The sequence below is a fragment of the Puntigrus tetrazona genome, chromosome 3, assembly GCF_018831695.1.
Source record: "Puntigrus tetrazona isolate hp1 chromosome 3, ASM1883169v1, whole genome shotgun sequence".
Taxonomy (NCBI): Eukaryota; Metazoa; Chordata; class Actinopteri; order Cypriniformes; family Cyprinidae; genus Puntigrus; species Puntigrus tetrazona.
The window spans coordinates 13,565,963-13,579,389 of NC_056701.1; the positions used below are offsets into that span (position 1 = coordinate 13,565,963).

Genomic DNA, 13,427 nt, shown 5'->3' on the forward strand with positions numbered 1-13,427 from the left:
CCTGCACACACTGTGTGTGGGTGGCTCAGATTTTGCCTACATATTGGCATCAGATGTACCCATACAATCCTGAAATGTATGTGTATATGTTTTATATGTTTTGTTTAGTCCTGAGTAAGATATTTAAATAGTGAAAGTTATATTAAAACAATTACAATTTTTTTAAATAAATTAGTAAAAGTATTTAGATCAGTTTTAGCACAAAGATGGTGCTATGGGTTTATTTGCGTCAGCCACTTGCTGTTTTTCCTGTCTATGGATCTCTGTTTGGACAGGCACCCATTTGTTGGGCTTAATTTCGTCAACCGGTTTTCATTGTTTGTTATTGTTTATATGCTGCTCACTGTGTCCCATCTGTATAAGTTGACAGGAAATTATAATACAAATGAATTTCACTGTGTCTCTTCTCTTTATTATGAGTGAATCCGTGTTTTGTCAGATGGGCCAGCGCTACAGGGGTGACATTGTCATCAGACTATTCAGATGAGTCTACAAAAGCCCCTTCACACCTGCACCTACTCTGCATTTCACAGCCCTCTTCTGATGTACCTTCATTTGTTTGAATGGACCTTCACAGACGCGAGCACATCATATTGTTCTCTGTGCTGCTTTACATGGTGCTAAAAATTGTTTGTGGTGCCATGAGATGAACCAGTAGGCTAGGTTTTATCAGACTGTTTCCGAATGCTAGAAAACGCATTTATGTAAGAAGCATGCACTGAACATGAAATAGAGCTTTTTTTAAAAATGCATCGTTCACTCCAAAAATAATTATTATTTATTCATCATGTTTTTTCAAACCCTTGTGGCTTTCTTCTTTGGAACACAAAAGAGGATTTTGGAAAAAGCCTCAGTGCTGCACAAAGTAAAAGTCAGTGTGGTCTAATGTGACTCCACTGACATTTGTTCTATAGAAAAAACATTTGACACATTCCTATAAAGGTTATTTAACTAGTATTAAGTCAACCCACTTTAAATATGATTTTGAAAGTATGTCATTTTTGCTCAAACTTGTTTCGTTATTTGTAACGGACACCGAGAATTCATGATATTGGATTTTTGAATATATCGATACTTCTCAACTCATTTTGGCCGATAGCAGATGCAATAGATTTGTTTTGAAATGACACCAAGTGTCTCCTGTGCAGAGATTCTACACCAATTATTTTTACTTTTATAAAAAATGTTTTTATTAAAATGTATTTTTGCTTCATATTAAAAAAAAGTGACATGTTAGAATTAACAAAGGAGAGTCTGCTTTTAGCTAATATTCCACCCGAATCAGCTTCCAGAAAAGATTGCTTTAAAGAAAAGCTTTAAAAATAATCTTAAATAACGGCATTTTCACAGATGCAGTGGCATCCTTAAGATTTTGTAGATTTAACATTTGCAAATATCCTAAAGCAAAAAAAGTTGTAAAAGTTCTGAAAATCTTTTGTTAGTTGCACATGTTTCTTTCATTTTATTACAGTAGGCTAACATGCTTCACTGCTTTTCTGTTCTCGGTTACACTTTATTTTAAGGTGTCCTTGTTATGGTGTAATTTAAAAAATGAAGTGTTGAGTAATATTTTGCAATGAAAAACTCGTGGGCTCTATATTTTCACTACATTAAACACAATCATCGCTTGTAACTTTGCTGGCAAACACAAGAAAAATGGACAGCTTGGTCCATAATTCATGGAGGCCCATGCTTTAAAGCTTGATTATACAGTACTTTGCACTTGATGTATGGATAAAAACACCTTCCATCTTCCGTTACCACAAGCTTCCTCAACGCTGTTTAATATGGCCGGGATGGTTTATATAATTTTAATTAGGCACTTAGCTACTTTCCATTGAGCTTTGAAAGTGCACTGGCTCTAGTGGTTTGCATATTGCTGTCTGAATTGCCCACTGGGTCATGCAGGTTTTGTAGTTTGCTCAGTGCTGTTTAATATTGCCTGATGGGTTGGTTTGGTTGTTTCATCCAAATTGATATAACTGTTCTCATGAAGAAAAGCGGATACAATGGATGATGCACAGAAACAGCTCATACTATACGAGTTAGATACACTTTTGAAGTGTATAGCTACCTCGAACAGAAATTAGACCATTGTTTTCAAGCAAATGACAAACTAGCAAATAATGAATAAATTACTAAAAAAAAAATACAATTATATATAATTGACTAATATATATATATATATATATATATATATATATATATATATATATATATATATATATATATATATATATATAAACTATACTGCTGTTCAAGCTCAAACATGCTTTTATTCAACGAGGATACATTTAAATTGGTCTTAATTTGCTTTAAACATTTATAATCTTACAAAAGTTGCTTTCAGTTCATCAAAGAATCCTGAAAAGAATTATCATGGTTTCCACAAAAAAATTAAGCGGGGGACAGTTTGGCACTGAAGGCTTGAATAAAATAGAAATACAAAATGGCAAACTGCTGTTATTAGTAGAAAAATAATTTCACACCGCAGAGCACGCAGTTGCAGCATCCACTAGCAGAGGCCTAGCCGAACTTTGACCCCTTTGCAAGTACTTATTGTGATTTTTTTTTTTTTTTTTTTTTTTTTTTTTATTGTAATGTTATCATGTGGCCCTGCTCTCTTTCTCCTCCTCGCCTCATCCACCTACTCCCTCTCTCATTTCATCACACCTCTGCTTCTCTACACGGTGTGCTCTTGGATGTGAGGGCAGCCTGGGTAAATTCACTCTGACCTCTTCTCATTGCATATTCCTCAACTGTAAGAGTATGTAACACAGTCCTGTGGGCTTTGTGTGTGCTGCATACGCTCACCGGGGCCTCTCTTTGCGCCCAGGCCACCGACTGTATGGAAGCTGCGCTCTTTTTGTGTGAGTGTCAACGCCGCCGTGAGCTGTATTCAGAGGGAGAATATTAAAAGAGCTTCTTATGAATAGAAAGTCATAAAAGAGCCCCTGCTTAATTAATAATGGATGGATCACTTGGGGGGGAGGCGAACAGGAAGGCTATTCTGGTGTGCCAGTGTTTCAGCTGACTGGAAGTGCCCTGCTGACCTGGTGCTTCGGTATCACTCAGGTGTCATCCTCCGACATTATATCATCTATATACTATCAATCCATGTATAAGAATGAATTTTGAAAACAAGATTTCTATTTATTTATAATACAATACTCTTCAAATAATGATTTTTCTTCTTGTGATCGTAAGGCTGAATTTTCATCAGCCATTACTGTAGTCAAGATATTTAGGAAATCATTCTGAAATGCTGATTTGATCATCAAGAAACATCTGTTGTTATTATCAATGTTAAAGACAGCTGCTTAATTTTCAAACATTTAAAAACTATAAATATTATTTGATAAATGGATGTAAAGTTGTGTGAAAAATAAAAACATCTAAATTAAAATAAATACATTTTGTTTTTATAATAATGTAGAAGTTTTCGCTTTTCATCAATTTGATGCATGCTTGCTGAATAAAGTGTTATTTTCTTTAAAAAAAATCACTCTTAATTCTACTTTTGAATAGTGGTTGTGTGTGTTTACATGATTTATTATTGCACATCTGTATTGTAATCTTTTCTGTACACGTGTTGTGCAGTAGCAATCCAATTTCTAATGTTTTCCTCTTTTCACTAGTAGCAACAAAAGGTTAAAATGTAAATACTGTAAAGCTGTAAGCTGACGTTTCATACCCGCTTTTCCTTGCTGCACCTGTGCTTTTATCATGTTAAACACCTGCTTGAATTCCTCTGTGACCTTGAATACAGCCGACTCACTCGTGCTTCTTGTACTTCCGCTTGTTTCAGAAGTACTTCCCCTTTAAGATCATTTGCACCATGTATTTGTGTTATTGCAATCTATAATAATTTCCAGTTTATTTTTGGTAATGCATATTTATGGCCATCGTAGCTGACTGCTCTCTTTTTTTTGTGTCTCTCTGAAGGACCCGCGCAGTAAGCACAAGTTCAAGGTCCACACGTACTCCAGCCCCACCTTCTGTGACCACTGCGGCTCTCTGCTGTATGGACTCATCCACCAGGGCATGAGATGTGACCGTGGGTATCTCGCACTTTCTTCGATTTGCACTTTAGCACATAATAACACGCAATCAACCAAGCAGAATACATCTTTGCTTTTGAAAAAGGCTTGTACATTTTTATAGTCCAAATCTGATCCCAGTATTCAAATTCTTTTTGTGGAATGGATGGTGAAGGGTTGGCTTGATATCGAAATTTGGGATTCAGTCTAGTACCAACAACAACAACAACAACAAAAAAAACTTAAATATACTACAATAGTGTAGTTTTATTCAGAAAGGATGCATTACATTGAAAAAAAAGTCTTCTGTGATATTACAGAAGATTTATTTTTTTTACAAATAAATGCTGTTATTTGAACTTTATTCATCATAGAATCTCTATGCCATTGATAATGTTTTGTGAGCAATATAACTCATCATATTAGAATCATTTCTGAAGGGTCATGTGACACTGAAGACGGGGAAAATTCTTTGTCTTCACAGAAAAAAAATTACATAATACATATTATATAAAGAATGGTTATTTGAAATCTTTTTTTTTCCTTTTTTTGATTGTATAATTGCAGCCTTAAGGAGCTTAAGAGACTTCTTTCAAAAAATTCTTTCCAACTCCAAACTTTTGAATGGTGGTGAAGGCAGCATGATCTTGCTTTGCACCTGTTGTAATACTCACACTGGCTGTTATTACAGGAATGATAATCAATTATTAAATTCAGCTTTTTCATGCTCAAACCATGCACTGATGTGTTTTGAAAACATTTAACTTAACCTTAGCATAATTCACATTTTTTTACGTCACGCTCCTTGGATTGTACTGAATAGCAACACAATGCCAGAATTCAGAATGTGTCAAATGTTACTGTGTTACTACTATTCAATGTTTTATGATCCCATTTGTACTGTATACCGTGCAACCCTAGTATAATGGTTGGGTGATCCGTGTGTGTTACATATCCCTGCGAGGCGAATATCCTGAGAACATAACCAGGCTGTATGAAGTCCCACTCACAAAGTACCTGACTGAAAAGAGATTTTCCATCTCACGGTAGCCAGCCTCTTATCCAGTGTCCAATACATAAAACATTCAAAATGCTTCACTCACTTAGCAGCTGTCCAAGCCTCCGGGGCACAGATATTCACTGCCACATACCTGATTGTTGGCTAACAAATATTCATTGATATAACGGCGTATTTTCTAGTAGCTCTTTTAACGTATGACAGACAGATTGGCAAATGAGCTGACAGGTGGTGTAAAGATGAGGCTCTCAGCATCTTCACCTGAAACCTGACACAAAGTTGTTATGGTTGCAGACAGGGAGAGCTATAATTACCTTTGTTTAGTTTCCAATGCGTGCGCCGTCTTCTCCGGGGCCCTCTACACTGTTTACACTCCAGCTATGGCTTGTGCTCTGTCACACTTCTGACTGAACTGTGGAGAAGTGCTGCAATGCATGAAGGAGTACAGTGTGTTTGTGTGTGTGTGTGTGTGTGAGAGAGTGTGTGTGTTTGCTGGTTTCACAGTCATTTTCAGAAGTAGTCTGAATGCCAGAGTGCCTGTTTGGCTATTTGATATGTAAACTTATGTTGAGTCCGGCTGCTTGTCTTTCGCCTGTGGCCTCTAACACAACAAAAGCATCATCAGCATCTTCACTAGCGGAGCAGTTTTGAGCAGTCAACCAGCCCATTTATTTCTGATGGAGCTGTATGGCCTCGCTTGTCAATAAGTATAGCAGCATCCAAAACACACATGATGCTGGCCATGATTTTAGCGGGAGACTGCAAGCTGAGGACTAGTTTGTTGTACAGCCTTGAAAAAAAAAAACTTTTTGGAATCGATGTTTTATGATTTCCGTGGCTTTGGTTTTCTGTTCGTTTTTCGATTTATTGCGTAACCCTTTTAAAGAGAGTTTGTATATTATTAATAAAGAAGTTACAGTGTTCCAAAATCTAGTGAGTCAACTCTTTGTCTACTGTATACATAAGCGGGTACCTTCTAGCAACTGAAATATATACAATACGGACTCGGAAAACAAGTGCAGAATTTGACTGTTGAATTTTTAATAAATACTTGTATGCACCATTTATCTGTAGCTGTACCTTTTAAGGTACTAATATTCACCTTCTATTGTGAATAAGGTACAACCAGGGCTGGATTTATTTGATAAAATTGCAGTGAAAATGTTAATATTGTTGGAACTTTTAATTAAAAACTTTTAATTTAAATAAAATATTTGTTTTCTTTTTAAATATATTTTAACATTTAATGATAATGGCAAGTTTTTAAGCAATGATTATACCAATCATCAGCATCACATGACCTTTTAGAATGTGCAAATTGGTACTCAATAAATATTTTTTATTATTATCAGTGTCGAAAATGCTTAATGGTATTGTGCAAATGCTGATAAGATGTAAATACTTTTAGGCATGCATTTCTGTCCTGTCACTTTGATCGATTTAATGCCTTTTCCTGAATGAAGTGGCTCTAAATCTGTGTTCTGGGATTGCCTTTGCTTGCAAAGTATACATTTGATGCAGTCTGCATGTTGGTAGGAGACGTATGAGTCATGGCTGAACTTCCATTCATAGTTACAAAATTGGCTCAACAGGTCTTTGGTAGAGGAAAAGCACTTTTCCTTTCCGTCTGGCCTTTAAAAGGTCACACTTATATATAGTATATATGTGCTTCTGTAAGTTGGGGTTGTGTTGTAACATCTCTCCCTCTTTCTGTCTCCCTCCATCCAGACTGCATGATGAACATCCATAAGCGCTGTGTGGCCAACGTGCCGAGTCTGTGTGGGACTGACCACACTGAGAGGAGGGGCCGCATCCAAATCACTGCAGAGATCAAGAACAATGTGCTCACCGTCAGCAGTGAGTCATCACCGCTGCCCACTCACACACATCACTGCTGCACACATGTGCATGGAAGCAAACACTCACTCACAGCTTCCTAAATAGTGCACCGCTCGCTGGTGGATCCTCGACCTCTCGCTACCACACACATGCCTTCGTTTGACCCTTGAAGAGCAGCCAAAAATGCACTTTATATGGCACATCTTGCATGAGTACATTCAGTTGAGGCATAAAGTGTGTTGCTCTGAAGACTTGTGGGAATTTCCTAGTGTTTGATTCCTCCTAGTGGTGAATTCAAAGCAGCACCATGTACCGGGATATATTTAGACTGGCATGCACCATTTCGGAGCTGATCGCGCTGGAAATATCCAGTTGCAATACAAAAAAATGAAAATCGATTGCCAGAAGTTTGGCATTTTAATGAGCATTACAGCTTCATGTGTTTAAACACAAGCGCCGACTGCCGGAAACATGGCTTTAGAGGCAAAATGAGATTAATGTTGTAACTTGCTTTGCTATGGGAACCTGAGCACAAACACGTTGTTCATATTAAAGTGATGGGTCACTCGAAAATAAAAACCCTTTCATTAATTAAACCCTCATTGTTCCAAACCTGGAAGGCCTTCATTCGTTCAATGTGAATGAAGATATTTTTGAGGAAATTCAAAAGGTTTCTGACTCTCTATAGACAGCAAGGGAACTGACACGTTCAAGACCAAGAAAGGTAGTAAGAAAATCATAAAAAAGGTCCATGTGACATCAGTGGATCAACCTTAATTTTAAAGTTCAGAGAATACCTTTTGTGCGCAAGGAAAACAAAAATAATGATTTTATTCAGCCATTTCTTCTTTTGCTGTGAGTCTTCGATGTATGTTTGAGACACATTGCGTATGGTGCTATGGTTTACGACACATACGTATGGTGCTACTGATATAAGAGCTGGTGTTCTGATGTGGACATGGAGAAGTGACTTCTTCACAAGCACAGGGATACACACGCCTATGTCATGGCACTGTTATGAACATGACATTCTGACATGTAGAAGTTGTTGAATAAAGGTTTTTTTTCACTAAAACACTAAAAGTATTCTCGTAGCTTCATAAAATACAGTTGAGCCACTGATGTCACATGGACTGTTTGAACAATGTCCTTACTACCTTTCTGGGCCTTGAACCTTTCAGTTAAGGATCAGAAAACTCTCAGATTTCATCAAAAATATCTAAATTTGTGTTCCAAAGATGAACTAAGGACTATTTGGTTTAGAAACATTTTAGGGTGAACTATCTCTTTAAACTTTCGGATATATGTATATCGCTAGACAATAATCTTGGCCAAAAGTCTTTACAATAACACTTTTGTTGCAATGTGTCTAGATTTATTTTTTTTTAAAATAACTGCTATGAAGTCAAATTTTTTCAAATTTTGTTTACTTTTTGTATAGAGAGTCAGAGAGTTTGTAACCGTAACTTTAAAAATGTGTACAAAAAGAACTGACGACCTGCAGACTGGTGTTTCTAACGCCCCGTCATTTTTAGATATTTAAAAAAAAAAACTCCCACAATGACATGTTTACATTTCTCAGAAGCAGGTACAGTGTTTTGCTCTTCCTGTCATCTCAAACATGATTTTGTGTGGCTGAAGTAGCTACAAATTGTGTCATAGTCATCTTCTGTTTTATGACAGTGCAGTACCACCACCTACTATGTTGAAGTGTCCACCAACTACTGGCACTGTATTATTTAAAAAATGATTGAATAATTCAGCAGAAGCATTATATCAATGTTTTTATTGTAAATATCATGGTCAACACTGGTTTATTGCAACGGCCTTTGCTGTCAATGTATTATTATTGTTACTATTAAATATAGTGTTATAAAGTATTAAGTATTGTTTAAAAAAAACTCTTTCCCACAGGGTACAGAACATGATGGCAAGTTGTCTAGTTATAATCTAGTCCATTAAAAAAAGGAAAAGCAAAATCCAAAAAGGATGACAGCAGTGAGAAAAGAACACAAAGAAAAACAAAATAGCACTGATGTCTGAAATGCAGCATGTGACAGTGATGAAGTGAAATGCGTTCCAGCTCATTGTGAAATTCTATAGGGTCACTCTTGTCAACTTGTATTACATTACACGTGTCCATGGCAACACTTGAAAGCACACTTAGTCTTCCTGTCTCTCCTTGGCATCAGTAAAAACACGCCTCCAAAACAAAAACACAAGCACAGTGAGGAAATCGTCTCCTGTTGCAGCCAGTGAGAAGAAAGACAGGAAACGTCCAGCAGAGGGCGTTATTCTCATTCGCTAAACACAAACCCGAAGGAGAAAAGATCTGCACTCGTTCACGCGACGATAGTTCACTCAATACAGTTTCACACAGAAGTTGAATTTGTTTGGAAGAGCCTTCACTCATGTGTTTCCATACAGAAACAATCCGTAGTTCAAAATTCACTTTATCAAACCTTCAGTTAGCTCTGAAATCTGAGGATATCACTGTATCACGTGCAGAAACCAGTGGCACCTGATGCTATTGATGCCCGAGAGCCTGCAACATGTTTGATTTGATAGCTGCATGATGATTTGTGTAAACGTGACTTAAAATTCTAGTCTTTTTATCACACAGAGTTACCGTATACCTTCAGAAGGCTTCAGCTTTATGGTGCAACTATATCCTATTTCTCTTTGGAAAATGTTGCGTGAAGACTGTTCAATATTTGTATTTTAAAAAAGGTTTGTTAAGGACAGGACTGTCCTTTACAAATATGAGACAAACATATGAGAGCTTTTGCATGATAATAGCTTTTCAAACAGTTAATTCAGTTATATCCATGATAAATTTCCACTTATTTGTTGTTATATCTTTGATATTAAACTATTAGATCCATGAGGAATTTGCACTTGGTTCTAATTTCCACTTAGTTCCACTTAGTCGTACTTTCAGAGCAAAAGATGAGCTCAATTAAATTACATTTCTGGAAAACAAACCAAGACAAAATTTATCAGAGTGCAGTTAAAGGTATTGTTCAGGCAAAAATTACAATTCTGTCATCATTCACCCTTGTGTCGTTCCAAACCTATATAAACAATTTTGCCTACAAAACACAAAATGAGATCTTTTGTTCATACATTAAAAGTCCAAAATAACAATAAACCCCAACGTCTTTTGCTGTGTTGACTAAAAATAAAAGTCACTGAGACATTCTTCTAAATATCATCTTTTGTGCTCCACAGAAGAAAGTAAGTCATACTGTTTGGATCAACATGAGTGTGAATAGAGAATTGCTTTCTGGAGGGCAGCAGGCCTGGAATTGTGCCTCAGCGGATGTGTATATGTGACATTAGCCTCAACACACTGCTCTATATTCAGCCATGCCTCCCTCTTTTTTTTTTTAAGCTCAATCCTGGGCCATTTCACCCTGCGAGCCTCAGCTCCCATTTTCCCTCAAAATTAACTAACAGCCTTTAGCCCGCTAGCGGCTAATGAGCTGAGCTGCACCATGTAAAGAACCGAGGCGCAGACAGCCCTGAGCGCAAAAGACATTTTTAATCCATCACGCTGTCCTTTATAATTTAATGTCACGCGACGGTGCCGCAGATCTGCTGAGCGTACAGTAAGATGAATGGCGCCACTTCCTGTCGCGCATTTCAAAGGCCTGTCACTTAAAGCTAATGAATTGACCAATACCTGGATGGAAATGGGGCGGCCGCTCTGCCTTTAAAAGGTCCTTTCCACCTCATCTTTCTCACACTCGCACTCTATTTGACCATCAGAGCACTTGCAGGTTGATAAATGTTAGTGAGGCAAGCTGGGTGACCGTATTTAGTGTGTTGTCAGTGCTTGTTATGCGGCTTCTTTTCGTGAATGAAGATTTAAATCTTACACTTCAGCTTAAAGGGACAGTTCACTCGGAAATGAGTTTTTTCACTCTCTCAAGTTATTTTCAAAGTAAGAGGCTTCGTCATCCAATGCCCATTTTCCGCAAGGTGTTGTTATTGTTAAGGATCTTAATGAAAAGCCTAAAACATACTTTCGCAAAAAATAATTTCAATAGCAGTGTAAAATACGCACAGCAAGATACTTTGAAGAATGCTGAAACCAAACAGTTGCTGGTATAGTTTCTAAGATATTTTTTTTAACCACAAATGCTCATCTCGCACTAGCTGTGATATTTGTGATGCAAATGTGTGACTTTACAGATCGCATGGTCTCATTGGAACGACCAGGTCTTTGTTACTTAATGAAGAAAGAATGTTTAAATTTTTGAGTGAACCGTCCCTTTAAAGGATCCAGTCAGTTCTAGATAGCTTCAGAGCACCAATAACGCTCAAAAGACCACTTGCTATTGAGTTGCAGTGCTGTTTTTCACCTAGAGGGAGCAGTGCTGCTTAATTATTTTCTAAAACATTAATTATATTCAGCCTTTTACACCTCTGTCTGTTAGATTGATCAACTGTGTTATTCGCTACTATGTAAATGAGATCAGTATTTTTTTTAATCAACTAGGTAACATTACGAGTTTCCCACATCTGTGAGCCACAGAACTGAGCATATCCTGTAGGTCAAAGCTTTTGATATCTTCATGCAAATATTCTTACATGGTCAGTGATCCCGCTTTCTTAATTGCTCCGTGTGGAGGGCTTTCAGAACGAACATGTTGTGCGTAACATTTATTAGCCGGAGAAAAAAAACCCTGCTCCGTGAGCACAACGGTTCATGCAGAAGCCCATCTCTCTCTTCCTGTCTCTGTGCTGCAGTACACTGCTGTCTTAATGAACAGCTAAGCCTACCTTCACACACCACTCATTATGGAAATTACACTACCCACAAATCTCAAGGCCACAGCAGCTCCTGCATTAATTGTTGTACTGGTCAAGTGCTGAGGTCAACCCCAATTACTGGGATAGTCTGTGTGCATTCGTAGCCCCACACGGCCATGAGAGTTCATGAGATGCAAGTATAAATGATTGACAGGTATTCCCATCTAGAGTCCATGGTTCATGCTTGTAAGGGGTAAAGATGTTATCAGTATTATCAGACACTTGACATCATATCATGATCTTCATATATATATTCTTAATCAGTTTATGAAACTACAAGTATATTTTTTTGTGCACCAAGAAACAAAAAGAACCACAATTTCATCTCATCTCGCTTCTGTCTGTTTCTGATCTTTGAACGTGTCTGTGCTGTCTATGGCGGGTCAGAGATTTAATCAGTTTTATCAAAAATATCTTCATTTGTGTTCCGAAGATGAAAAAAAATCTTACGGGTTTGGAATGACATGGGGTCAACTTCAACACTATCGGAAGGCATCAAAAATACATTTTTAAATAAAAGTTTTATAATGTTTTATGCTGCACTCTACAAACATATAACATATGCTAAGCACTGTTTATTTATTGATCAAAACATCAGCAAAAAACATAAATATTCATTAAAAGTATGAAAGTAGGGAAACCTTGGTCACTGTATGTCTGATATAATCTCTATGTCACAGTTAAAGAGGCGAAGAACCTGGTGCCCATGGACCCTAACGGACTCTCTGACCCCTACGTCAAACTAAAACTCATCCCTGACCCCAAGAGCGAGAGCAAACAGAAGACCAAGACCATCAAGTGCTGCCTGAATCCCACGTGGAACGAGACTTTCACATTGTAAGGAAGCTCTTGCTCTGTACATTAGCGGCACTGTCAAAAGATCTGATCAGGGTTTGTTTGTCTGAGAAATGCGAAATGAAACGTTGAGCTTAATTTCTTTGTCTCTGTCCGCCTCCCTGCTGCTCTCTGTGTCTTACAGTAATCTGAAGGAGTCTGACAAGGACCGCAGGCTGTCTGTGGAGATCTGGGACTGGGACTTGACCAGCCGGAACGACTTTATGGGCTCTCTGTCTTTCGGCATCTCAGAGCTTCAGAAGCAAGGGGTGGACGGATGGTGAGGAGACCTGCTGACGCACACACACACACACACACACACACACACACACAAATATACATCAGTAAAAACAAGCAAGTCCCCATGGTCAAATAGACTGTGTACACACTAATATCAAAAGGCTTGTGTCAGCTAAACCGCATTGCATATCACAGGGATTCACAGACATGCAGCAGTCTATACACGTCTAACTGGTTCAGTCGTCCCTGGATTTGAAGACTCTTGCTCTTTCAGAAGTCCTCAGTCTGTCTTTTCTCCCTGCTCAGTAGTGCTCTTCATCTGAGAGCTCTCCACTCCTGTTTTCCGCTCACACACACAGTCCCGTCCCTTCTCGAACACCTCTAAACGCATCTCTTGTCAGCTAGGATCTGTGCATTTTTGCATTGCATGAGCCCCCTGTGAATGCTTAAACATGCAAGTAATTTGACAGAAGTGACTTAAATCAGAAAGGTCAGATGCACTTTCACAGGAAATGTTTGCTCTGTCCTTCATGTTCTCTCTCTGTCAGTTTTTTTTTTTTGTCTGTTTTTGCCTAGTCAGTACGAGTATTTAGAGACTGAAGTGTCTAGCAGTTGTTTCCCACCTAACACAGTTATAT

General features: G+C 37.9%; 1 protein-coding gene across 2 annotated transcripts in view; it reads left to right on the forward strand.

Annotated features, from left to right (window-relative positions):
• prkcbb (protein kinase C, beta b) overlaps positions 1-13,427 on the forward strand; it is a 100,958-nt gene that overhangs the window by 33,393 nt on the left and 54,138 nt on the right. For both annotated transcript variants that reach the window (XM_043233748.1, XM_043233747.1), the window contains exons 4-7: positions 3,946-4,057; positions 6,787-6,915; positions 12,396-12,552; positions 12,695-12,829. In XM_043233748.1, coding sequence (XP_043089683.1) covers positions 3,946-4,057; positions 6,787-6,915; positions 12,396-12,552; positions 12,695-12,829 — 533 coding nt within the window. The remainder of the gene's footprint in view (positions 1-3,945; positions 4,058-6,786; positions 6,916-12,395; positions 12,553-12,694; positions 12,830-13,427) is intronic.